Source organism: Symphalangus syndactylus, chromosome 21 (genome assembly GCF_028878055.3).
Source record: "Symphalangus syndactylus isolate Jambi chromosome 21, NHGRI_mSymSyn1-v2.1_pri, whole genome shotgun sequence".
In the NCBI taxonomy this organism is placed as follows: Eukaryota; Metazoa; Chordata; class Mammalia; order Primates; family Hylobatidae; genus Symphalangus; species Symphalangus syndactylus.
Genome location: NC_072443.2, coordinates 38,213,149 through 38,236,618, shown reverse-complemented (window position 1 = coordinate 38,236,618; position 23,470 = coordinate 38,213,149). Strand labels below are relative to the sequence as shown.

General features: G+C 39.5%; 1 protein-coding gene and 1 long non-coding RNA gene across 23 annotated transcripts in view; one reads left to right on the top strand and one right to left on the bottom strand.

The window, feature by feature from the left end:
• ZBTB20 (zinc finger and BTB domain containing 20) overlaps nt 1-23,470 on the top strand; it is an 833,136-nt gene that overhangs the window by 766,236 nt on the left and 43,430 nt on the right. For 20 of the 22 annotated variants that reach the window (XM_063630087.1, XM_063630085.1, XM_063630084.1 and 17 more), the window contains one exon: nt 2,097-2,284. In XM_063630087.1, the coding sequence (XP_063486157.1) occupies nt 2,097-2,284 (188 nt within the window). Of the gene's footprint in view, nt 1-1,560; nt 1,725-2,096; nt 2,285-23,470 lie in introns of all 22 variants that reach the window. The other 2 variants (XM_063630099.1, XM_055260446.2) reach the window with 1 other exon arrangement.
• The window catches only part of LOC129471624 (uncharacterized), a 34,791-nt gene that overhangs the window by 3,769 nt on the left and 7,552 nt on the right, over nt 1-23,470 (bottom strand). The window contains exons 3-4 of the long non-coding RNA XR_008653668.2: nt 15,669-15,854; nt 15,518-15,579 (exon numbers count right to left, since the gene is read on the bottom strand). This is a non-coding gene — a long non-coding RNA (uncharacterized lncRNA). The remainder of the gene's footprint in view (nt 1-15,517; nt 15,580-15,668; nt 15,855-23,470) is intronic.

Sequence of the window (23,470 nt, the reverse complement as noted above, 5' to 3'; positions counted from 1 at the left end):
ACTTGAGCAAAGATGTAGAGCCCAGAATGTAGATTCCCAGGATGTTCTGGAGGATATTCAAGAAATCTGAGGGTACAGTATGGCCAATATATAGGACACATGAGAAAAGTTAGAAGAGATACAGAACTGACCTCGAATGCCAGGCTAATGTAGTCATCTTAGATTTAGTGAATGCAAAGAAACAGGACTAGAGGACTGAAGGAGGATGGAGAGCCAGTTATTAGTAAACCATCAGCTAGATAAAAAGTGGTAAGGTGATTGCAGTGAAATTGGAATGGAAACACAGATGTGAGAAAAAATATGAAGGAAGCAGAACTGTAAGAACTTACTGTTATATTGGCTTGAAGGCAGAGGAAGGTGTATAGTGACCCTGAGGTTTCCAACCCGGTGGTAGACAACAGTGATAGAGATATGGGCCTTAGAGAAAGCATTGGTTTTAATAAAGGAGTTGGGCTTTAGCAACTTTGATCTTGGCTACATCTTTAAACTGAAAATCAGAATACCAGCTCCTTCAGGGTCCATGTAGACACTCAAGATTTGGGGGTTACTCCCATAGTCACCATTCAAAAATCAATTGATAAGATCTTATAATTTGTTGCTTCTCTTGTATTGGCTTCCTCCATACTGAAAAAGATGTCTGAAAGCCTCCCCTCTATTCTAATCTTTACCATGCCATCTCTGCCTCCTGCCCTCTGAAGAAACAGATTTTATTTCACAACCTGTTGGACTGAAAACACAGCATACTAATCATAACACCATATTCTGCGAGGGCAGATTTAACTACCCAGCACAACAAATTTAAATACAAAATATTCTGCATAACAAGTCCATTACCATGCTCATAGAAACAAGGGAAACATGGAAACAAATCTACTTACAACAAATTCTGTGCCACACATAGTCTTCTACAAATAAAATAAATGCTTTTTCTGGTCACTGTCCACATAATGATAGAAAAAGACGCAAATCCAAGGGAATTGGAGAAATGTTCAGGAACTATTACTAATAAACCAGTTTGGCTGTGGTCTGGTTTCCATGTAGTATAAGCCAAGTATTTGTTAATTTCGTATCAGTTGCATTGTCCTGGGGAGAGGAGACCTGAGCTGACTGATAGCTGTGCTGTTTTACTTCCTATTCCTGACCCCATATAACAATTAGTAACAATTACTTTCTAATTCCCTTCACCCTTCTCTTCCTCATGTCCCAAACACACAATCACACCCTAAACTCCAGGACGATGCACCAAATCAAAAATCTTAGGCGTAGGATGAGTAAAGAGTTGGAGTAGAAAAATCTCTGCATGACACCTTCCCTCTTTAGCTACTAGAATCTAAGCTCTTCTTTTCACTTTTCGCTTGCTACTCTAACAGAAACCTCCCATCACTACCCCCTCATCTGTACATACAGGCTGCAAATTTAAATTGTGATTTGAAATTTTATTTAAAATAAAATCTAAATAAGAGCAAGAAAGTTGAGTGTTCCTTAATGTATTCCATGAGTAGAAATTTAAAGTTGGAAGGAACCTTTAAGGCCTTCTAATCCAAGCCCTTTATTTTACAGATGAGGAAACTGAAGCCCAGAGAGGTGAAGTGAGGTGCCCAAGGCCACACAGCAAGTTAGAGGCACAGCTAGTACCGTAGCTCAAGTCTCCTGACTCCCAGTCCAGTGCTCCTCCCATTACTCCACGAGTCCTGTCTCTAAGCTTCCTGACAAATGCTAGAACGGTAAAACTTCCACTAGTATTTTTCCAGACCATGTTAAAACTCCTAAGGGGGGAAGAGGGATGCTTTCTTGGATAATGTCAGCCATACGTAGCTCAAGCTGTCTAAAGTTCTGGGACAGGGTCTTTTTATGCAGCCAACAGAGTCCAAATGTGGTGCTGTTTGCTTGGCCCATATGCTTTCATGTGTTCCCAGTTAGGCCATTACTGGAGGGAAAAAAAACAAGAATCAGCTTGTTTTAAAACAAGGGACATACTGGACTCCCTCCCATCCCCCTTCAGAAAAAAAAAATCAAGTTATCTTTAACAGATTCTAAAAATGCCTTTTCCCAAATATGCAGTCAGTTCCTTCAAAGGGCCCTTTGTTTATTTTCAGGAAGAAACCCAAGACAGCTGAAAACCAGAAGGCATCTGAGGAGAATGAGATTACTCAGCCGGGTGGATCCAGCGCCAAGCCGGGCCTTCCCTGCCTGAACTTTGAAGCTGTTTTGTCTCCAGACCCAGCCCTCATCCACTCAACACATTCACTGACAAACTCTCACGCTCACACCGGGTCATCTGATTGTGAGTACACCACTAAGGTGATGGTGTCTTTGCAGTGCTTGGAGTAGTGCTTCTCCCCTGGGTTCTGGCTTTTCTACTTTCAGAGCAAGCCCTTTGCATTTGGTCTTCTAAAGCAGCCAAAAGTCATGTGCCACCATTTTCATTCAGCCACTATCTATAAGTTTTCAAAGCTAGAGTGTATTTAAAAGCCAGATGACATGCTATTTGGCCTTAAAAGGCTGATTAATTACATAAACCACGTTCTTTTCATAACACTAACTCAGAAAAAGAAGTTTTGTTGCTGGTATCCATTTACTCTTGATCTGGATAACGGCACTTCCACAATTACTAAATTGAACAACCAAATGTGGACCTCAGAAGGCCAGTTAGACACAAGGAAACATCCATTTTGAAATTACATAACACAAGTCAGATTTGCATTAGTTATTGGAGTCTCATGTAGCTTGGCTGAATTTCTGTCTTTCCAGTTTTTAATTTATTTTGAAGTGGTTAAAGGATAGCATAAATTTACAGAAGAAAAGAGAATGGCTTCCAAGAATTCAGAAGCCACCCAGACTTCACACAGCCAATGAGAATCCAGGTTAAAAATATTTTTTAATTAAAAAAACTGCCTAAGGGCTAAATTTGGAAATGGGCAGCTTAATGAGATCGTCGCTATTGAAATCACTTCTTTGCTGTTTATTTTTGCCATCTTCCCACTAATCTGGGAGTCACTTCTTCTAATTCTATTTTAAGCAAGTTGATAAATCACGTTTAGGAGGTTTTTTTCTTTTTCTGAAATGTAACCCAATACTTCAGAGAAAAAGAAACATGTGTGTTGACAATGGAAAGGAATGAAATAACTTTGGAGTCGAATCCAAAAGAGTATTCCTTTTAGTCTTAACATACCCAACAACTCTTCTGAACTGATCTCCATAAAGGATGTCTGGTAACATGCAAATAACTGGCATATTCTTCTTTAAAATGAGTAACATAAGACCCGCAAAGTTTTATTTCAAAAACAAAGTTTTGTCCACAAAGACAAAAATTATTAGGAAATGAGATTCTAAATGTTTTATTGTTATTTTTCTGACAGAACAAATGTAAAATTCTGCAAAGAAGGCAAGAGACAGAATGGTCCAGGAGATTCCATTCTCTACTTGCTTCATCATGATAGTCTCTAAAGAGAGGGAAATGAGCTGGGGGCAGGATTGGGGTGAAGAGAGCTTGTTCTATTTAAGATTGGGCTAAGACCATATTCTAGCCGTCACTAGAAAATGAAAAGGGAAGTAACGTGAGCCAAATCTCTGTGGCCTATGTGATGTGAACAGTCGAAGTTGAGGCTTCTATAGAGAAACCAGGGGGCAGAAGCAGGGACTGTGTCCTGAGGACCTTCCTAATAGTCACATCCTCGGACCTTCTTGCCTGGCAATCTTCAGTGTAATAGTAATGACAGAAAGAATTGGAAAGTAGAGTGGCACAGTGCCCATAGGCATGTGCACACTGTCCCTTCCCACCAGGAAAATAGCCCGTTCCTGTGGTGAAGGGCCTGGAGTTTCTACATGCAGGTCTTCATTACCTGGCTTTCTGCCACACCTTATGGGTATGGATTACATAGAATTGCCTTAGCCCAGAAATCTTCTGTTACAGCAAAAATGAATGTTTTGTGAATAGAAAAAGCATTGGGCCTCACTTATTGTGTGTTATCATAAGCATCCTCTGGCCAGGCCTTAGCATTGGCGTGAAGTAAGCTTCAGGAACAGCGCAAGTATGGTGTCACCATACATCTCCTTGGTGGCCCTGGGGAAGCCAGTGGATGTGAGCTCAGTTGGAAAAACAAACCAGAAGGAGAAACCTGATCTCCAGCTGTTTTTAGACAGTCACTTTGATTTTGCCATTAAGATGTGTAAGTCTTCTGTGTTCCAACCTGTTGTTTAAATTGATTATACTTTTCTCCAAATATATTTGGATTGTAGTTTGTCCTGATTTGAGCCTACACTTAGAAGAAAATTGTTTTTAGGAAAGATTCACAGAAATCTGTCCATTTGGAGATTGCTTGAGAGAAGACAGGAAAAAGGTTTATTTTAAGCTGTTAAAATTTTTGGATGCTCTTCTTGCATTCAAGAGGATTTTTTTTTTTTACTTTCAAATGTCATTCTTACCATAGATTAATTTAAAAGCCTAATTTCTTTAAGGTAAAATATTCAGTTCCTATTTAGAACTAACAGATTTGGGGCATTTAAAAATAGTGCCCTTGACTTGTTAGTCTCTTTAACTTCAGAAACATTCCACCAATGTGTGGTGTTCCAAGCTTTCACAAGTGCCTGAATTTTTATAGCACCTTTTTATTTGTCATGTGTTTAGCAAAATTATTCTTAGTCATGATTTAATGCCCATTTCCTGTCAGTGTGATCCTTCCCAATTTACAGATGAGAAAACTGAGAAAGTTGACACCCAGGTAGTTGAAAGACTCGCTTGTGGTTAACTCATTTGGGTACCGAGGGGTGTTTATGGATTTGCTCTCATTGTGAGAGCATTTCTTATTGGAATTCTCTGTTCTGAGCCCAAAGATGGCATTCCTGGCTCTGAACAGGCATCTTGAAAATGTGCAACTACTCATATTGGTGACTGGGTTGTAAAACATGATGGATAAAGCATCGCCACAAAAGAAAAGTCAGCTTTGCATATGAACTGACATGGGTGGGTAAGCCACCATCTTTTTTGCATATGAAGGACACAGGCTGTGTTTTACAGCAAAGATGACAAGTCTGACCCCCTAAATTGTCAGTTGGCTATTTAACCTCCTGAGCCTCTTCAAATTCGGCAAAAGATCCCAGTGGTATTCAAAACAAGAAGAAATATAGTTGAGATATGCTTTCTTTTGTGAGATGATGAGGTTAATATTGCTGCTAAAATGTATGTTGCTTTGCAGTGCGCCTACTAACACAATTTCCTTTTAGCGATATTCCCCATTACCCCCTAGCTTATCACCTCTTCACCATTGCTAAAAATCTAATGGTAAGCAAATTCACATGGTGATAATGGAAGGCATTAAGATGAGTTATGGAATCTGAAGGGTAAAAAACACCCTAGGTGTTTGATAGAGCAGTTACCCACTAAGCAAGCTGAGTATGAGCTGAGCCAAGTGCTCCCTTTAAATGCTTAAGCAGGACTAAACCAAGTCAGTAAAGCAGACGAAGCTCTCCATATGAAAAACCTTTCTTGACAGCTATCAAGCTGTAGCACATCACAGTCATATACATGTGATAGACGCGACCAGAACTTTTACTTGCATATTTCTTCCATTTTGTTTTCCCCCAAATAAGGCTCCCATTGAAAGAAGTGATTTTCCTCCCTGTGGCCGTCCTCCCTACTTCTGCTGTAGATCCACCTATTCTGATGTCTTTCTTTTGTTGGAAGCTGATATCCGTGGTGACTTACCTTCCCATGTTTTACACTGGCCTCATCAGACTGTCTCATTTTTTGTGTCCTTGCCAGGATGCACTTACGCATGAACAGTTTTTATTTATTTTTCATTGAACCTTTACACATTTCCAAACTGTTGTGTGGGTGGGTTTAACTTTAGCTCTGTGGGTAGCATCACTCTGCTGGGGCTGGACACTCACAGAGGCCAGTGGGCTCTTCCTTTTCCAACTCTTGCCATCCACCTTCCTTGGCCTCCCCCTCCCAACCATTTGCTTCACCCGCCCAAGTCTCTGTGATTAAAATTTTTAGTACGCTGGCTCATTTTGAACTTTTAAGCAATTTTTTAGAGAACAAAACAGAGAATTTTTATGGCAAACTCCATTAATGCCACATTAAGGCTGACATTTTAATTACCCCAAAGTCAGGAAATGCAAAGTTCAGGTTCCCACAGCAACAGAAACTGTCCCCTTGAGTGCTGGCATCACAGCAGATTCTTTCATTCCCTGATTACACAACACTGGGCGTGGGGACATTGTTTTTATCCACGTATGTGGAAAGGAGCACAGCTTTTATCCTTTGATTTTTTTTCCTGTAACTACAGTTGAGGATATGGGTCTTTAGCTTCCCTCCCAAAACCGTCTATACGTATTATCCTGGAACGGAAGACTATTATAGCTCTACATGTGCACACGGACAGAATTAAAGTTGCTGTGGGAACATTAACTCTGATTTCCGGACTTCCGTGCCAGTCACATTTAAACCATAATGTTGTAATTTTTGGCATGTAATAACTGTGCATTTCGTGTACACAGACAGAAAGAAGCATAAAATGTATTTTAAAGAGCAATTAATTACTAACTTTGTGATTAAAAAACATTTGGTGCATGTTCCTTCCCATTTAGCATCAGCTGCTGGTCTTAGCCAGGCCTAATAGATGACATACTGTGTCTCATCCTGTAACTCAGATGTACTTACTGTATGTTCCTGTTCTTCCAGATAATTAATTCCCTTAGTAAAGCTGTAGGGGGAAAACAAAATGGAAGGAATATGCAAGCATGTAAATAGGGTAAGGGATATTTTGAAGGAAATTATTCATTTCTGCGAATAAACCTTTTAGTCCCTGATAACGAGCCAGAAATCTGCTAAGTGGGTGTAGACAAAGGTTTCTGGCCACCTTAGAGCATCTGGTTCAAGGCCATAAGAACAACTTGAAAGCAGATTTCCCTTTGAATTCCAGGCATGCCCACTGGGGGAGTGATTTTACTCTGTAAAAACTTATAGGCTTAAGGCTTAAAAAGTTATTTTACTCTATAACAACTTTTTAGTCTATGCTGTATTCAAACTGGAAAGTGAAAGTTATAGGGAATCAGGTAAGATGAGGGCTTTGCTAAAGAACCCCTGACTTAAAGAGTATTTTTTTTTCTTCCTTTACATTTAAATCTGGTTTACCCATTTGTGTTAGAGAAGGGAGTGTTTCAAAATAACAGTTTGAACGGGTTTGTGAGTGAAAGGAGTTAGTATCAATACTCTATGGTGCCGTGTTTAAAACTGCGAATGCTTGAGTATATATTTGAAACCAAATGAAATAAAAAACTTTACTGAAAGGATATATAGCTTAAACTCTAGGTAAGGCTTTAAGGGAGACACGCTCAATGAAGAACCTCTTGCTATCTGTTCATTCTGTCTCCTGTTGTGTATTTCTTTTTGTTCTGTTTGGTTGCATATGATATTTAACCTTTAAGAAAGATACTTCAGTTTTCCAGGGCTCTGATTTGCTTTTACTTGGGCTGTCTCTATGTGTGAATGTATGTCTGTATGAGTGAAAACTGCTCAAGCAAGTTTGAAGGTCTCTGGCAAATTTGACTGCATGTTCAGAAAGTTTCCAATCGGAAAGCTGATTCAGTGTAAAACCTTCCAAAAACTTCCTGAGGCACCTGTTCACATGAAAAGATTGGATTTCTGTTGGAGGTGCTCAGAAGGCAGTGTTTATAACTGAAGATCTCTGTTTGGTTTGCCAAAAAATGAAAAACATTTTGGCCCCAGAAAACCTCCATAAATGTTCAAAATGTATAATCAAACAAAAGCTTCATTTGGATTCAAATGCATGTATCTCAGCAGATGTGTCTAAACTAACTGGAATCCCACAGGAGCAGCTGAACTGGATTTTGGTATGTCTTGATAACTGAAAGAGTTATTCTTAGACTTTGGAAGGACAAAAATGGTCCATCTGTGAAGAACCGTAATAGAGACATGGCAAAAAACAGCATCCTCTGAAAGAGTTTATTTATGGAATTTAGGACAAGTTGGACAATCCTGAAAACATTTTAGGGTCACACTAATTTGCAGAGAAAATATAGCCAAAATGGAATGGAATAACAACCACAGACAGTTACTATCCAATGGCTTGTTATTAATTTTCTAATAAATTCCATATCAGTTAAGCAGTAATAGAGCGTCTTTGGTATAACTAAGTGCTCTCGTTGCCCCCAGAGTGTTCTGAATTCTGCTTTATTCTATGTCCTGTAAGGAATTATATATTTATCTTTTCACTTAAACTGTTTTTCTGTCATTTCATTGCCAAGTAAGCCCCTCATCTGTTAAGTGTGGATTTCATGTCATTAAAGATAGTCTTTCCCTTTTTAAAAAGTCACCTTTCTGCCTCTTAGTTAACTGATATATAATCTCTTTGGAACTTTTTTGTTACCTTTTATACCCTTTATTTAGAGATTCTAGTGCTTAGTCCAGCACTTATACATTGGAAGGCCAGTTCGTTTTTTTTATTTGCTCTAATTTCCCAGAGTTTCCGCTTTGTACATTTGGGGACACGCTTATTTTTAAAAAGCACAGGTCTTGAAACTTTGTATCTTAATCTACCTCTATTTTTAAAATTAGCCCTCTTTTTATAAAACTTATTATTTCCCTACAATACCAATTTAATTGGGTTTCTTCCATAGTCACTTAATGCAGTAATTTCTGGTAGTCGTTCTTATTCATTCATTCATTTAGTCATCAATCCAGTCATTGATCAAATATCAGATCCCTCATTCTGCACCAAGTCCTCAGCTAAGATTAGGGATGAAGATAGGAGTAAGACCCCATCCCCACACTTTGGAACATAACGGGGTAAATATAAATGCAGAATTAGAGTGTTCCAGTATGCACAAAATGCTACAGAGCCTCCGAGGAAAGAATCTGTTGCAGTGGAAAGAGCACCACACCAAAAGTGACATTAAACTGGATCATAAAGGAGTGGGCATTTGTAAAGTAGAAGGTAGAAGTAATGGCATTCCAGGCAGAAGGAACAGAAAGAAGCAAAACCATAGAGGCACAAAGAGAGCGCAGAGTTTTCAGCAAACAGAACAGTTCAGTTATGACACTGAGGCCTTCTTTATACTTTGCCTCATTTTAATCATGGGAAGATTTGTATTTGGGTAACATTGCCTGTTGTTATAATTCAGCTGAGCTGAATCCTATATCCATTTTAGAGACATTTGCTTTCCAAATATATAATAAAGCAAAACATCTACTTATTTTCTAATAGGCAAAAGAACCCTTCCTTCCACACAGCCAGTCGAAGTAAGAAAGTATTCTGAGAGGGCCAGGCGCGGTGGCTCACGCCTGTAATCCCCACACTTTGGGAGACCAAGGTGGGCAGATCACGAGGTCAAGAGATCGAGACCATCCTGGCCAAATGGTAAAATGTTTGTTCAGTAGATGTCTCTACTAAAAATAGAAAAATTAGCTGGGCATGGTGGCATGTGCCTCTAGTCCCAGCTACTTGGGAGGCTGAGGTAGGAGAATCGCTTGAACCCATGAGGCAGAGGTTGCAGTGAGCTGAGATTGCACCACTGCACTCTAGCTTAGTGACAGAGCAAGACGGCATCTCAAGAAAAAAAAAAAAAGAAAGTATTCTGAAGGACCCAGTGATGATTTTGATCAGTAAATCACAAAATAAATTTTCTTTTTATTTTTCTTTTTTGTTTAAACAGGGTCTGGCTCTGTTGCACAGGCTGGAGTACAGTGGTGCAATCTCAGCTCACTGCCACCTCTGTCTCCCGGGCTCAAGCAGTCCTCCCACCCAGCCTCCTGAGTAGCTGGGAACACAGACGCGTGCCACCACATCCAGCTAGTTTTTTGGGGTTTTGTTTGTTTGTTTGTTTTATAGAGACGAGGTTTTCTCGTGTTGCCCAGGCTGGTCTCAAATCCTGAGCTCAAGCGAGCCGTCTGCCTCAGTCTCCCAAAGTGCTGGGATTACAGGCATGAGCCACCACACCTGGCTCAGAATAATTGTTGAGAAAAGTTCATTCATGGAGCCAGAGTCACCTACAGGTGTCATGCTGGAACTTTGTCATTGATTTGTGGCCCCTCCAGACTCTAACAATCTGTCCTCTTATGAAATCCTCCCAGGTCCCTTGGCAACTCTGTTCTCAATGCCCATTGGCTCAAGTTACACTGTGTTATATTGCTCTCCCAAACAGTGCGTAGAAATGATTATCCACATGTAATTGTTGGGGCCCAATGCTGATTTTCAGGGTTCTGTTCTTCATCTTGCCATCTCATCCCATGCAGGAATACATCTTTAATTCTTATCTACAGCTGCTAGTGACAGTTTCATGTGTGCTTCCTCTGTTCATGGCAAATTTCATTATATAAAATTAGTGCTTCTCCATATCTGTCAAGACTTCTCACATCCTCACTTAAAATAAAAGAGGCCACATGCACTACTGCCCTTAGAGTTGGATCATTTAGAATTGATTGAGAGCAGGCATGAGGATTCTTTAAGGACTTCTTGCTTTAAGGAAATATCAAGTCGGATCTTTCCACCAGTCACCTCACACTAGGTACCGTAATCACGTACCTTATTACTTCATCACCAGAATCCTTTGTTTTTTTTTTTTTTTTTTTTTTTGCTATCTTTTTTGCTTTTCTTCTGCCTCTGAATCATTTGTTCTCTCTGAGGAATGTGTGTACCAGTTCTAACTTTTTATCAGTGCTGCAAGATTAAAGGTTACCTGGTCTATACCCATTATTGTACACTTGAGAAAACTGAGGCCCAAATAACACAAGTGTCATAACGAAAGTTTCCCAGCATAATGAGTGACAGAGTCAGAAACAGAGCCCTGCCCTTTCTCCCACCATTTATGCTGCCTGTTACTAAGTCTGCTTCTGGACAAACTTAATGTTCTCTGAACAGAAAGGAGTCAGGACTATTCATCCATCAATATAGTGGATGCTTTCAATGTGGAGGACCACAGGCTAAGTACTGTGCAGGATGCAGTTTTATAAACTGGAGCCTAGGCTCAGAGACTTAGAGTCTTGTAGAGAAGATCAAATAACATTCACAAACAACTTCCATGCAGAATGGTTAAAGATATGTCCCCATACACAGAGACCCACCGGAACATTGATTCACTCTCAAGTATGTATAGCATATATCTTTTGTGCCTGTCACTACAGTGAGTTCTGTGAGGACACAAAGGTGGAGAAAAACAGACCCTACCACCAAGAATCTTAAAACAATATATATCCTCACATCACCAGTATCTGAGAATTTAGAAAGTTTGTAAAGTATATTTTAATCCAGTTAACAGTAATATCTAGTTAGGTTTATTAGACATGGCTCCATTTGAGCTCTTTTGAAAGACTGGAAATGAGGCATTAGGACTAGGTATGAGGGATTTGCACTCTGTTACAGAGCTGTGGAAGGGTATTAAGTAGGGCCTGCCATGAGCAAGACTTTGGGAAGATCTAATTTGGCAGTCTGGATGTGAGAAGGAGCAACTGGAGGAAGGAGAGGGTCCAGACAGCTCTGTCAGTATTTCACACTATTGGTGACCTGAAGGGGGCCGTAATAGGAGGACTGGGGAGGATCCAGGTGCAACAGATTTTGTGGATGAGGATAGACAGCTCTGGGAGCTGAGTGTTAGTTACAACAAAGGCAGTTATCAAAAATAACTCCAAGATATCAAGTAAAGATGAAAAGCATTTAAAAGAATCGAATGGAATTCCATTTTATATAGTGCCGAGTATGAGCTACCACAGGTGTTCCCAGTGGAAACAACTAACACTGAGTTACAAACAGGGTCCTGGGGCACAGCAGGAATGCTTGAGATTAGGACTAGCAAACACTTTGGCCAGGAGGCCACACTATAAGCCATAAATATGGGAGTAAACTTCAAAGAAGTCTTTGTTGAGAGAAAAAAGGAAAGCAAAACCTTGGGAAATATTTACATGAGTGATAAGAAAGAGAATGAAGAATGAATAAATAGAGGAAAAGAAAGGAGGGGTCTAAGAGATAGAAGAAAAACCAGGATAGTGCAGAGAGACCATCAGGGAGAGGAAGGATCAGCAGTCAGTATCAGGTGCCACAGACACCAATGAGGAAGAGACCTAGGAAAAGATTACCTTGGGTTTTGGGATTACTAGCCTCCTGATGGTTGTCAAGAAAACAGAATCAGATGTGTCACAAAAAAGACCATAAAGAGGGGTTCAGGAGCAAACATAGGATAAATGGGAAAGCAACTATTACAAAGTACAAGTTTAATGTTTTAAAAAGAAATAATGAATGGGTAACTCAAAAGTGGAGTAATGAATATTTTTATGATACAAGAGTTCCTAGCCCATTATAGACTGAGAAAAACCAGTGTTAAGGGAGACTCTGCAATTAAATAGGCAAAGTGAGAAGGAATTATATCTTCCATTTCACAGGGCAATTGGAATGGTAGATATATGCGAAAGGAATTTGAAGGCACTACCCAAGCCCAGTGAGGCAGTAATTATATTATACTGGTTCTTTCTCTACTTCTTCTCAACTTTGCTTTCTATTCTTTTTTATGAGAAATAATGTTTTACAAGAACTATTACTTCACAAATATTAACCCAGTTCCTTACCCTCATTAATCTGTGAACACTAAGCAGAGAATAGGTGTCATACACTTTGAACATTTAAATTATCTTAACAATTTTTAAAACAATTTTTAAAAACAATTGTTGTTTTTAAAATGACAATTAAAGCATAATTCTTTAAAAGCTATGTTCTGTGTGCTTCTTTCATGATATGCCCAATTCAGGTAGCTCTGTAATTACTAATAACAAACCTATTGTTGTTCTCAAGGCCTCCTTCATTGTCGTGGGACACCCTCAAATTCATTATTTGTAGGGAGGGTTTCAACTTGTTTACTTAAAGTATGCTGCTTTCTGTGATGGTCCAAGACATTCCAAAAGCCAATCCCACCCGTACACAAAGTATCTGATATACTTCTACTTTAGGATGGTGATCTGGAACCAACTGAATCAAATGATACTTTGTTCTACTATTAAATTACCTGTAAACCCAAATAAAGAGATTATTTCGTCACTACTGAAAATTATACAAACAACCACATGGAACAATTTTGAACATGAGTCTTTATAATTTCACAAGGCCAAATGAATTTATAGTTGATGTCAAAATTGACCTTGAGGAGTTTTTTCCTTTCCTCTCCAATTCTAAAAATGAGTTTCCTCGTACTTATTTATCCTCACTAGTTTGGACTTGGTTGTGTTATCAGTTTTATACCAAGATATTAGCCCAAAGAGTACAGAATTTTTAAGAAAGCTTGGTGTGGCATGTAGAATACTACAAAGAGTTTCAAGAAGCAATAACTGAATTAACTTTGTCATTCAATTTTTTACTGTAATCACGTTCTTTCCTATATAATCACTGATCATCTCTTTGCCTCATATCTTAACCAGGTATTTAGATGTAAAGGAGACAACGAAATAAAGGTGCATATAAGTTTGAACTACAAAAGATAACTCTGTGTTTAATGGAAAAGACACATGCAAATTCTAAACTAAAACTTTTAGAAGTTAACCCCAGGGGAAAGGATACATGTCATTTTCTCAGGGAAATACTGTAGGTCTTTATATGTACACCTGACTGGATTTTTTCCAATTTTTAGAAAACCCTCAGAAATCTAGCCCATTCCATTTTCTTCCTGACCCAAAGGTCCCATTTGGATGACTAGATCCTGGGATTCCTGAAGTGGCCTAAGTAATCCTTGGTTGACATGCTAACAGGCACTGCAAAGCAGGCCTGGTTTCACTGGGCAGTGGTACAGGCAAAGCGTGCCCCCACTCCCAGCCCTGCTCGAGAGCAGGAGTTCTTGACCTGGGGGCCTTGGACTCTACTGGTACCATGACTGGGCCTTTCTTTTAGAGGTTCATATTCTTTCCTGCATGTTGTTCTGGGACACAGTTTTAAAGATTTTGTTACATCAGGGTGAGAACTAAAAGGAAGGAAAAAGCCACTTCCCCAGGACATATCCTAATCAGAATCTGCACCCTCAAACCTGGCACCCAAGAGTGAACTTAGAAGCAATGAGGAGAGGTCCCTGTGAACATCTCAATGCAGAATGGCTCCTGATGCCCTCTCAGGTCCCTCCGATATGCCTTCAGGGCAGGGGCAGGTATGATAACAGACTACTAAAGCTATTTCTTGAACATGTTGCCAATGGACTAAGACTGGGGCTGTGTGTTGTTTTCCAGTATTCAGAAAATATTTTCTCACCCCCATGGTCTAGTTATTTGCTCTTTTTAATGTGAACTTCAGCCTATGAATGCATTTTATGTGCCTTTAATTAACCTCCTTATGTTTCCATTTCCTCATGTGCATAATTGCATGATGAGAATAAAAATAGTATCCATCTCATAGGGTTATTAGAAGGATTCGATGGAACACTATATGTAAAGCCCTTAAAGCAGCACCAGAAAAACAGCCAGCACTCCATGAATTTGAGTGTTGGCTACAGTTTTAAGTGCTTGAAAATTATTAATATGAACTAAAATTGATGCAGCCTAAGTGAAAGTTGTTGCAGGTCCCCATCCTTTCCCCCTGAGAATGACTGAGGCTGAAAAGCCCTAGATCTATGGGAGGAGATTGTGTGTAGGACAGTTACCTCCTTCACTTCGAGGAAAAGCCAGTGCCCTTCTTGTCCCTTCTTGGATTCAGGCCTGAATAGACTGGGAAGTTTCTCCATTATCTTTTTGCCTTCTTTTATTCCCCCATTTGTATGGTTTTTTTTTTTTTTTTTTTTCTAAAAATGAAAGAGGACTAATATGCATAATCTTATTACAAAACACCCCATTTACAGATAAGGAAACTGGGGCTGAAAGAAGTTTCAAATCTCTCTGAATGTTGTCTTCTTGGTGTAGGAAAGGTTTAGAGTATTATTAATATTATAGCATTACATTCTAGTGTTAACCTATTAAATTCCTTTTTGTCTTCAAGTGCATTCTAGTCAACAAGAGATTTTCACGCTGGGCATGGTGGCTCACACCTGTAATCCCAACACTTTGGGAGGCCAATGTGGATTTATCACTTGAGCCCAGGAGTTTGAGACCAGCCTCAGCAACATAGTGAAACCCCATCTCTGCAAAACAGTTAGCGGGGCATAGTGGTGTGCACTTGTAGTCCAGCTACTTGGGAATTTGAGGTGGGAGGATCACCTGAGCCCAGGAAGTCAAGGCTGCAGTGAGCCATGATCATCCCATTGCATTCTACCCTGGGTGACAGAGTGAGACCCTGTCTCTAAAAAATAAAAAAAGAAGAGAGATTTTCAAATTATAGGGAATGGATTTGCATGCTCTCTTACCTCAGAATATATTGTAGGAGCTGTACATTTTCCTATGTGCACCCATCTACAATCTGTCCATTCACCTTAGGTGCCCTTTCACCATAGGTCCTTCCAGCCGGGATACCCGAAGAGGGCAAAACATCAGATCCTTAGAATGTGCAAACTTCTGTGCTACCATATCAGAGAGCCCTTTGCAAAGACAAATACTTACAAGTAAAGAAATGCATCTTTTATTTTTTTGAAAGTCAGTCGGCTTGATGGCTTGAGAGTTGTCTGAAATAATTCAAAATAGAGGTAAACTTAGAAAAGTAAATGAGTTTCACTTCCGAGGAGGATTGCTTGTAATCACCCTGCTTACTTACCCTCTTCTATTCTGAAGCAGTCTGCAGTAGTCGGGAAAAGTGTAATCTTAAGAAATTCAGTAACAGTCACTGGCTCATTGTACCTGGTAAGTTTTCCCCGTGCCGTGGTGCCCACGGTTTTTGGTAATGCGTGGAGATAATTTCGGACGTTTGCTTCTCTTAACTCCTGAGCACTTTTGCTTCTCACTGTAGAATTCCAGAGACACATGGGTATGGAACTTGATCTACAAGCCTCCTAGTAATAGTTGCAGATTAGATTGAAAGCCAAACTAGACTGTACACAAGTCTGTATAAATCCCAAAATAGAGCTTTAAAATAATAACTTACTGAGTCATGATTTCTGCATCTCATATGCAGTATTCCTTAAATCACATGTTGATGGCTAATCAACAAAATCCAAAGACGCAAATTAGATGGTACAATATTTACAGAGAAAATATATGTGTAGTTTGAAAAGCAAGGATTCTCAGGGTTACAGTCCCACCCCCATTCCCCCCAGAAATGATAGCAGTTGCAATCTGAACTCTCCACATTGTAGCCAAGAAAGGAATGAATGTAACAATGGAAAGAGAGAGATTTAAGATAGAACTTCTTAGTTAAAGGAGTCTGGGCATTCAAGAAATATGTTTAAGAAAGATTCAGAAGAAATACTAGGTAAGATGTATTATTCCTTTTCCTCAAGTAAAATTCTAGCAGCGTACTTGTTAAATGTTTATTTTGGCCAGGTGACAGAATTCAGGAGGGCAGAATCTTGTTTACCTTGTCCACTGCTGAAGGAAGCCCTGGCACCCAGGAAAGTGCTTACACATATTAAGAGTAGGTGCTCAGCAAATGTTTGTTGAATGAATAAATGAATGTGGTGGGGAGAATGAAGCTAAAATAACGATGTAGTGCATTTGTAAGCATTTTGCCCGTTTGTGAAAATATAGGTACTAATTTTTTACCTGATTATTTTTTTCATTCAGCAGACCTACAAAACAAAGTGTATCACAAATACCCTCTGCTTTTTATGCTGGGGAAACAGAAAAGCTTTCTTTTGAATGTAGGCTGCTACATGTTTTAATTCTAATAGCAATATGGCAGGTCAACTTTGTAGTGTAATCTGGTGCCTGTTTTTGATAGATATCATGGAAATAGATACTTATTTTCAAGATGCTCAAACAGATGATTAGGCAAAAGCTCTAGCAAACCTTGAAACAACAAAAAGGAAAGGTTTTCCCACTCCCACCTCCCGTTACTGTAACATCCTGCACAGTTTTCTGCAACCCCACATCCTCCCCCTTGTTTCATCCTTTTCCTGGGTCTAATCTTTGTCTAGGGAATACAGCATGTGACTGTCAGTCTAGCAAGGAGACAGTTCTTGAGAAATCCACCCCCCACACACTGCGTTCCCAAGCTCCTCTTACGGGAATGGCATGATTTGATCAGTAGCAGGCAGAGCTGGCCCCAGGAAACAAGAGCTTGGCATAGAAATCTTAGTGCCCTCCTGCTGGAAGGGCCCTCAAGAGAGTTGCTTCATGCCCACCCTCCCTCAACTGGCTGGACAGTAGAAGGATGTGTAGGAAAACAAATTCCTGGCTGAATGAATAGAGGATTAAATGAATGAGAGATGAGTTCACTCCTCCAGAAGTCCCCGCCATCCCACTTGAATAGAAAGGCTAACTTTGAAGCCACTCTGTTCTCCATGGCACTATTTTGTGTATACTCAGCTTTGGAATATGGTTGCCATCTGCTGCCAGTGCTTAGGACTAAGGAAGTATTGGGGTGGGTAGGAGGAGGCTGGGAGGGAAGAAAAGAGACACTTAAAATGAGCTAATGATCTCCTTTGTGTTAGAGTCTAGGTTTCAGAACATCAGTCCTTCAGGAACAAAACACCAGTGTGTCTTAGACCACACCAGGCGCCGGCACATCAGATAAAGCCTGTGCTGTGTGGTGTTCAGCCACCGAGCCTAGAGAAGTTCTAAAAGTGAAATTACAGGTGCAAACTGAGGAAACTAAAAGGAGAAAAGGCCAAGGGTAAAATACAATCAGGAGGGCTCTGCAGATAAGTGTCTTTGGGGTTACAGTAGTTGAAAAATGAATCTACTAATTAATGGGTTGGATAATACTATAAAGGCAAGGAATTTAAGGATCTTTAGAAGAAATGAGACACTTTTCCATACACTCTGAGTATATTTTGAGCCTTTAGTATAATCTCAGGGTGAAAGTGACCTGGCTATTGTATATTGCTGTAGATTTAACTGTTGATTAAGTGTTAGAGATTGCTGTACTAGAGACATGCATGGTGGTCCTTTAAAAACAGAAAAGGCTATTAAGCTCGGCTAGTAAGACGATCAAACATCTCTGAAAGGCAGAGAATAGCTCATAGAGCTTCCTAGCTTCCCTGATGTTGCTTGTATAAATTGTTGGGGGGTGTTTGTTTGTTTGTTTGTTTGAGACAGAGTCTCACTCTGTTGCCTAGACTGGAGTGCAGTGGCATGATCTCAGCTCACTGCAACCTCCGCCTCCAGGGTTCAAATGATTCTCCTGCCTCAGCCTCCTGAGTAGCTCAAATTATAGGCATGCGCCACCATACCCAGCTAATTTTGTATTTTTAGAAGAAACAAGGTTTCACCATGTTGGCTAGGCTGGTCTCAAACTCCTAAACTCAAGTGACCCACCTACCTCAGCCTCCCAAAGTACTGGAATTACAGGTGTGAGCCACCATGCCTGGTCAAATTGTTGGTTTTGACACAAAATCATATTGATAATTTATGTACTGAAATAACATGCCAGAGAATAATAATTAAGCTGGAGATGCATGCTAGTGAAAAAAAATTACAGTGAAGTTTATTTTGGGAAAGGATTAGCTAATTGGCTAGGCATGACACTTGAAGGCCATGTACTGTTATGTATTCAATAGTAGGCCTGTATCTTGAATTGGAGGAAGGCTGAAATTCTTTTTGCCATGCAAGGGAAGAACCTCATCAGCGATGTATATAAGTATAAATTTAGAGACAGTGACAATCCTAGAAATGCAAAATACCACTTTAGGGAGCACTAAGTGATTGCTGAGCAGTGTGTCAGACTCAGTGCCTGGGAGCAGCAAATCAGTACATATTTGTTGGCTGTGTGAGCTCTGGCCTTGACCCCTGTCTTCCAGCAGGAACAAGTCATACACAACTGTGACTCAGCCACAATTAGAATATTAGTAATGCCCTAAATCTATCTCATGTACAGTTTCTCTTCCTAGGAAGCTTGTGTGCCTCGTATTCTATTTGTCCCTACAACGTCCCTGTGAAGCATACACACCTTTGTTTTACAGGTGGGATAACAGGTCCACAAAGGAATAATTTAATTCTTTGTCTTCAAATGTGAAATGATTGATAATCAGTATACTGACCCAGCTCATTGTAATGTTTTTCACATTATTTCAGGTTGCCTAGGCAAAGGACATATTTTATCTTTCTCATTATTATTTTTAATTAGTTTTCAGAAAAGGTGAGATAAAAACAGAATCTAACAAATATCCCATGGAGATATTTGGTGTTCTCTTTTCTTTCAAGAATAAATTAAGACCTTCTCTGCTCCTCTCTGCTGGCTCTCTCGGCAGATAGTCAAAATCCCATGCCAATTTTCAAATGAATAAGGGCTCATTCTAATAGCGGATCACAGTCCCCTCTGTTGAGGAAACAGCCTTTTAAATTCATGTCTGGACCCTGAATAAGTTACTCTTGGTTATAAACTTTAACAGTTTGACCTGAAGGTTTTTTAACTGTACTAATATATAACCTGGTTGTGAGTTCAGCAATAAATTTATCCCCAGTATGTGAAGGGCCAAAGAGAAAACTAGTGTCTTTTATTCTCTCCAGTGACCTTCACTAAATATTGCATATTTACTTTGTAAATGAGGACACCCAGTGGCCACCAAGAGAAAATATTCTAAACAATCCTTGACACTACTGTTAATGTACATATAAATACCCTGTTATCAATGCTGATTGATAGATATTTCTGTAACATCTGTTACCAAGCAGGTTAGCTTCCCTAACTTAGGCAAAAGTGATCGGAGTTTGGCCTGATCATTTTTCTATCACATCATAGATTGGTCATCTCTTCTTATTTTTTATTACAAAATATGGCTTAGCTTTGGGTTCCACTGAATCGTCTGTTGACAGGGGGACCCAGTGAGCTGTCTCTCTGGGGAAATGGAATCAGGGAGATGGAGACAGCATGGCATGTGTCAGAAGTCATAAATGAATGAGCAGAGTTTGTGGGCAACTCAGGGAACACATAAAACAATTGCTTGGACTTTAAATTCATATTGAAAATAGAACTGTGGGTAAGTAGGGAAATAAAGGACAAGAAAAAGAGCAATTCACAGAACTTCGGGGGTGGGAAAGCCCCCTTGGGACCATACCACATAGACATATCTCAGAGTAAATGTGCACCCTGAGGTTCCCACTTATCGTCAATATGTTTGTGAAGTGTAGTGAAGAGTTGACCAAACAAGCACTCACATAGAACCCACACATTATAAAGAAACATGCTGGACACAATGAGGGATCCAGATAAATACTTGTAGTTGTCATTGTAGTTGTGGTTATAACAAGACAAGATACTAGCCTTTGGGAGGCTTGGAGTCTTAGAGAGATAAGACAGACACAAATGAAAAAAGAAAGAAAAGAAACAATAATATATTGGTAAGAACTAGCTTAGGTGCTACATGTATAGGAAGTTCAGGTGAACTTCCCCAACACTCCTTAACATTCAGGTACAAAAAAATTCCCTTATTTTTCTAAAGAAAATTAAACCTGAGGCCCCTGTCACCAAATTAGCAAGAAATATAGCCAAGTTTTGGGGCTCCCTTCTCATCCCTAGATTGGTACAAGACTCATGAAATCTAAGTCCTTCGTCCATGATGGTCTCCATCACTGACATTGCTTGACTACCCCACAAAGATGCCATGAGCCTTGTCCTTCTGACTGCTAGCACTACTGCACTAGCTGGGTTTACAGATGCCCTCCACAGTGGTCCTTGCTGTTGACCATTGGCCCAGCCCCCAGATGATCACTGTTCCTCTCAGAGTGTTGCCTTTTTATGTCCAGCCTCCAGAAGTGTGCCAAGCAATTACCTCAACTGGAGCTGTATGCAAGTAGAGACCTTGCTACCTTCCCCATTTGAGGGAAAGTTGATTGTTTTTCTCTCCAGTAATGCTATCCAATTCTCTAACTCCAAAGCATCAATCAGCCTCACTCTCCTTACCCCAGAAAGGGCGCAGGTTAATAATTCATTTTAGAGAACAGAGATTAGGAAAGAAAACTCTTTGTTTTATGGTTTATTCTTTAGGGCTTAATGGGCTCTGAAACCACAACTCCCTGAGGCAAAGGAGCCTATAAAGTATACAAAAACCTGGCCGTTCTTTCCTACAGGTGGAGGAAGGGGGAAGATACCTTCTCATTAAGAAAGTTTTCTAATTCAGTGAGAACAAGCCAAAAATTAATGTCTCAGTTTATTACCTCACCAACCAGTAGAAACCAAGAAAAGAGAACTCTAGTAATCACAGAAGGCTTCACAGAGAAGGAAAAAGTCTGAATAAGGTTCATGGGGATGATAAGACTTGGTGAGGAGAGAAACCACAATAACTTCAGAACTGCAGAAAATTCAGCAGAAGAGAAGTAAAGATGAATGTAATCCACACACAGGAAAGCAAAATGGCCAACCTTTTGGATTAGCACAGAGATTTTATTTTAGAGAAAATCAAATCCAACCAAATCAGTGAAGTGAAATCAGATAACTTGAATGTTAGCTATAGCTGCAGGAGACTTCTATAGCTCAATGTCTTTTTTGATAATATGTAAATAATATAATAAATATTATACAAAAGAATATATAAAGAATATCATAAAGATAAAATGCCTACTTGTGATTAAAGTAATTATAAAGTATGCCTTCTACTTTACTTATTTACCAGAATCTCCCAAGGTTTTGAGTTCTATCTGACAGCACTTATTCTTCATCTCAGTCTAAGCTAAAAAGAAACTTAGGTCTTATTCTTTTTTTTAAGGATTTCATGTGCCTGGTTCTATACCCTAGGTGCGCAGATGAATTTCAGCTACTCTCTTAACCTAGCCCACACAAATCACCTCAGTGCTTCCATTTTAACCAGTCATCCAACAAAACAGATTAATCTTTTTCCTTGGCTTTTCCCTGTTGCTTTGGGATGGAAGGTCTTTACTCCTCAGTAAAATTATCTATCATTGTTCAAGTCCATAGAGAAATCGGCCGGGCACAGTGGCTCACGCGTGTAATCCCAGCACTTTGGGAGGCCAAGGTGGGCGGATCACGAGGTAAGGAGTTCGAGACCAGCCTGACCAACATAGTGAAACCCGTCTCTACTAAAAATACAAAAAAAAATTAGCCGGGCTTGGTAGCGCACTTGTAATCCCAGCTACTCAGGAGGCTGAGGCAGGAGAATCGCTTGAACCCAGGAGGCAGAGGTTGCAGTGAGCCGAGATCGTGCCACTGCACTCCAGCCTGGGGGAGCCTGGGGGACAGAGCAAGACTGTCTCAAAAAAAAAAAAAATTACATTCTCCTCCTACCAACAAACAGAGATACTCTTGAAAAACAGCAGTCTCATTGGAAGCAACTTTTTTTTATTTTTCAGAAAGACCCAAGGAAAGAGAACATTTGAGCATGAATTTGAAGACCTGCTTCAAAAGCAGTTTCAGAACAGCACAGCAACAGAGGACTAAAGGAAGTTCTATGAATTGGGAACTCGATGATATTTTTTGGTAGAAACCTTTTTTTTTTAATGACACTGTTGAGTTCTGTTTTCTCACTCATTTAAGTCCAGATAAAAGTTTTCCCGAAGTCAAAAAATCAGTTTTCTTACCTAACTATAATTCATCAGTGTGTGATGATATTCTTTAAAGAAATGCCATACCTGGGAGTTATACTGAATCTTTGAACTCACTGAATTTATAAATCTGTTTTTTCTATAAAATAAGTATATGATTATGTAGAGACTGTAAGAACAGATTATTAAGTAAGAAGATGCTGGTTTTCATATACTCAATTTTTAAATTTGTCATTGCTTCTTAAGCAAAACAAAAGACCTAACTTATTAACTGTACAATTGAATATACAGATCCTTCTTTAAGGTCTATTCAAAGCCAAGTTCAAACAGCACAAATTTCTGAATTTAAGTAGATCCTTTGGTTCATTTTTGTACACCACCCACGGATGTAGCATCTCTGTATTTTTGTTCCCCAGATTTAGCGAACAAAGGAAAAGGTTACAATAGGGCAGTAGCTAAATTTGTAAGGAAAGCGCTTTAGAGAGAGAAAAAAATGAAACTCCTAAAAGGTGTCTCAAAAGGTTTACAATATAAGAGGATTTAAAGGCATCAACCTCAGATTTCATTGACTTTTTTCCTTAGTCCCAGCAGGTCTTCTCCCCCTCATTTCATTTAGACTTTGGAATGAGGGTGTAAGTGTCTTTCAGAATGTTGTCTGGAATTATCTATCTAATTCTTTATTCACAGAGTAAAACTTAATTTTCACAAACTGTACTGTAAAGTAAATTTCAACAGTTTACCTCATTGGAATCAGATGCTCAAAGTATAAAAAATTCATAAAGCATATAGCGTGATAATACTCAAGACTGAAGTTTTAACTTATGGTTGGAATTGGTTTCATAAAGTGGATGCTCAATTACTTGTTGATTGATTGATTATGCCCTCACCTCATAAGTAAGGGATTTGAGGTGGCTTAAAATAATATTCAATTGTTAATAAATATGTAGGGAATATATTTCTATA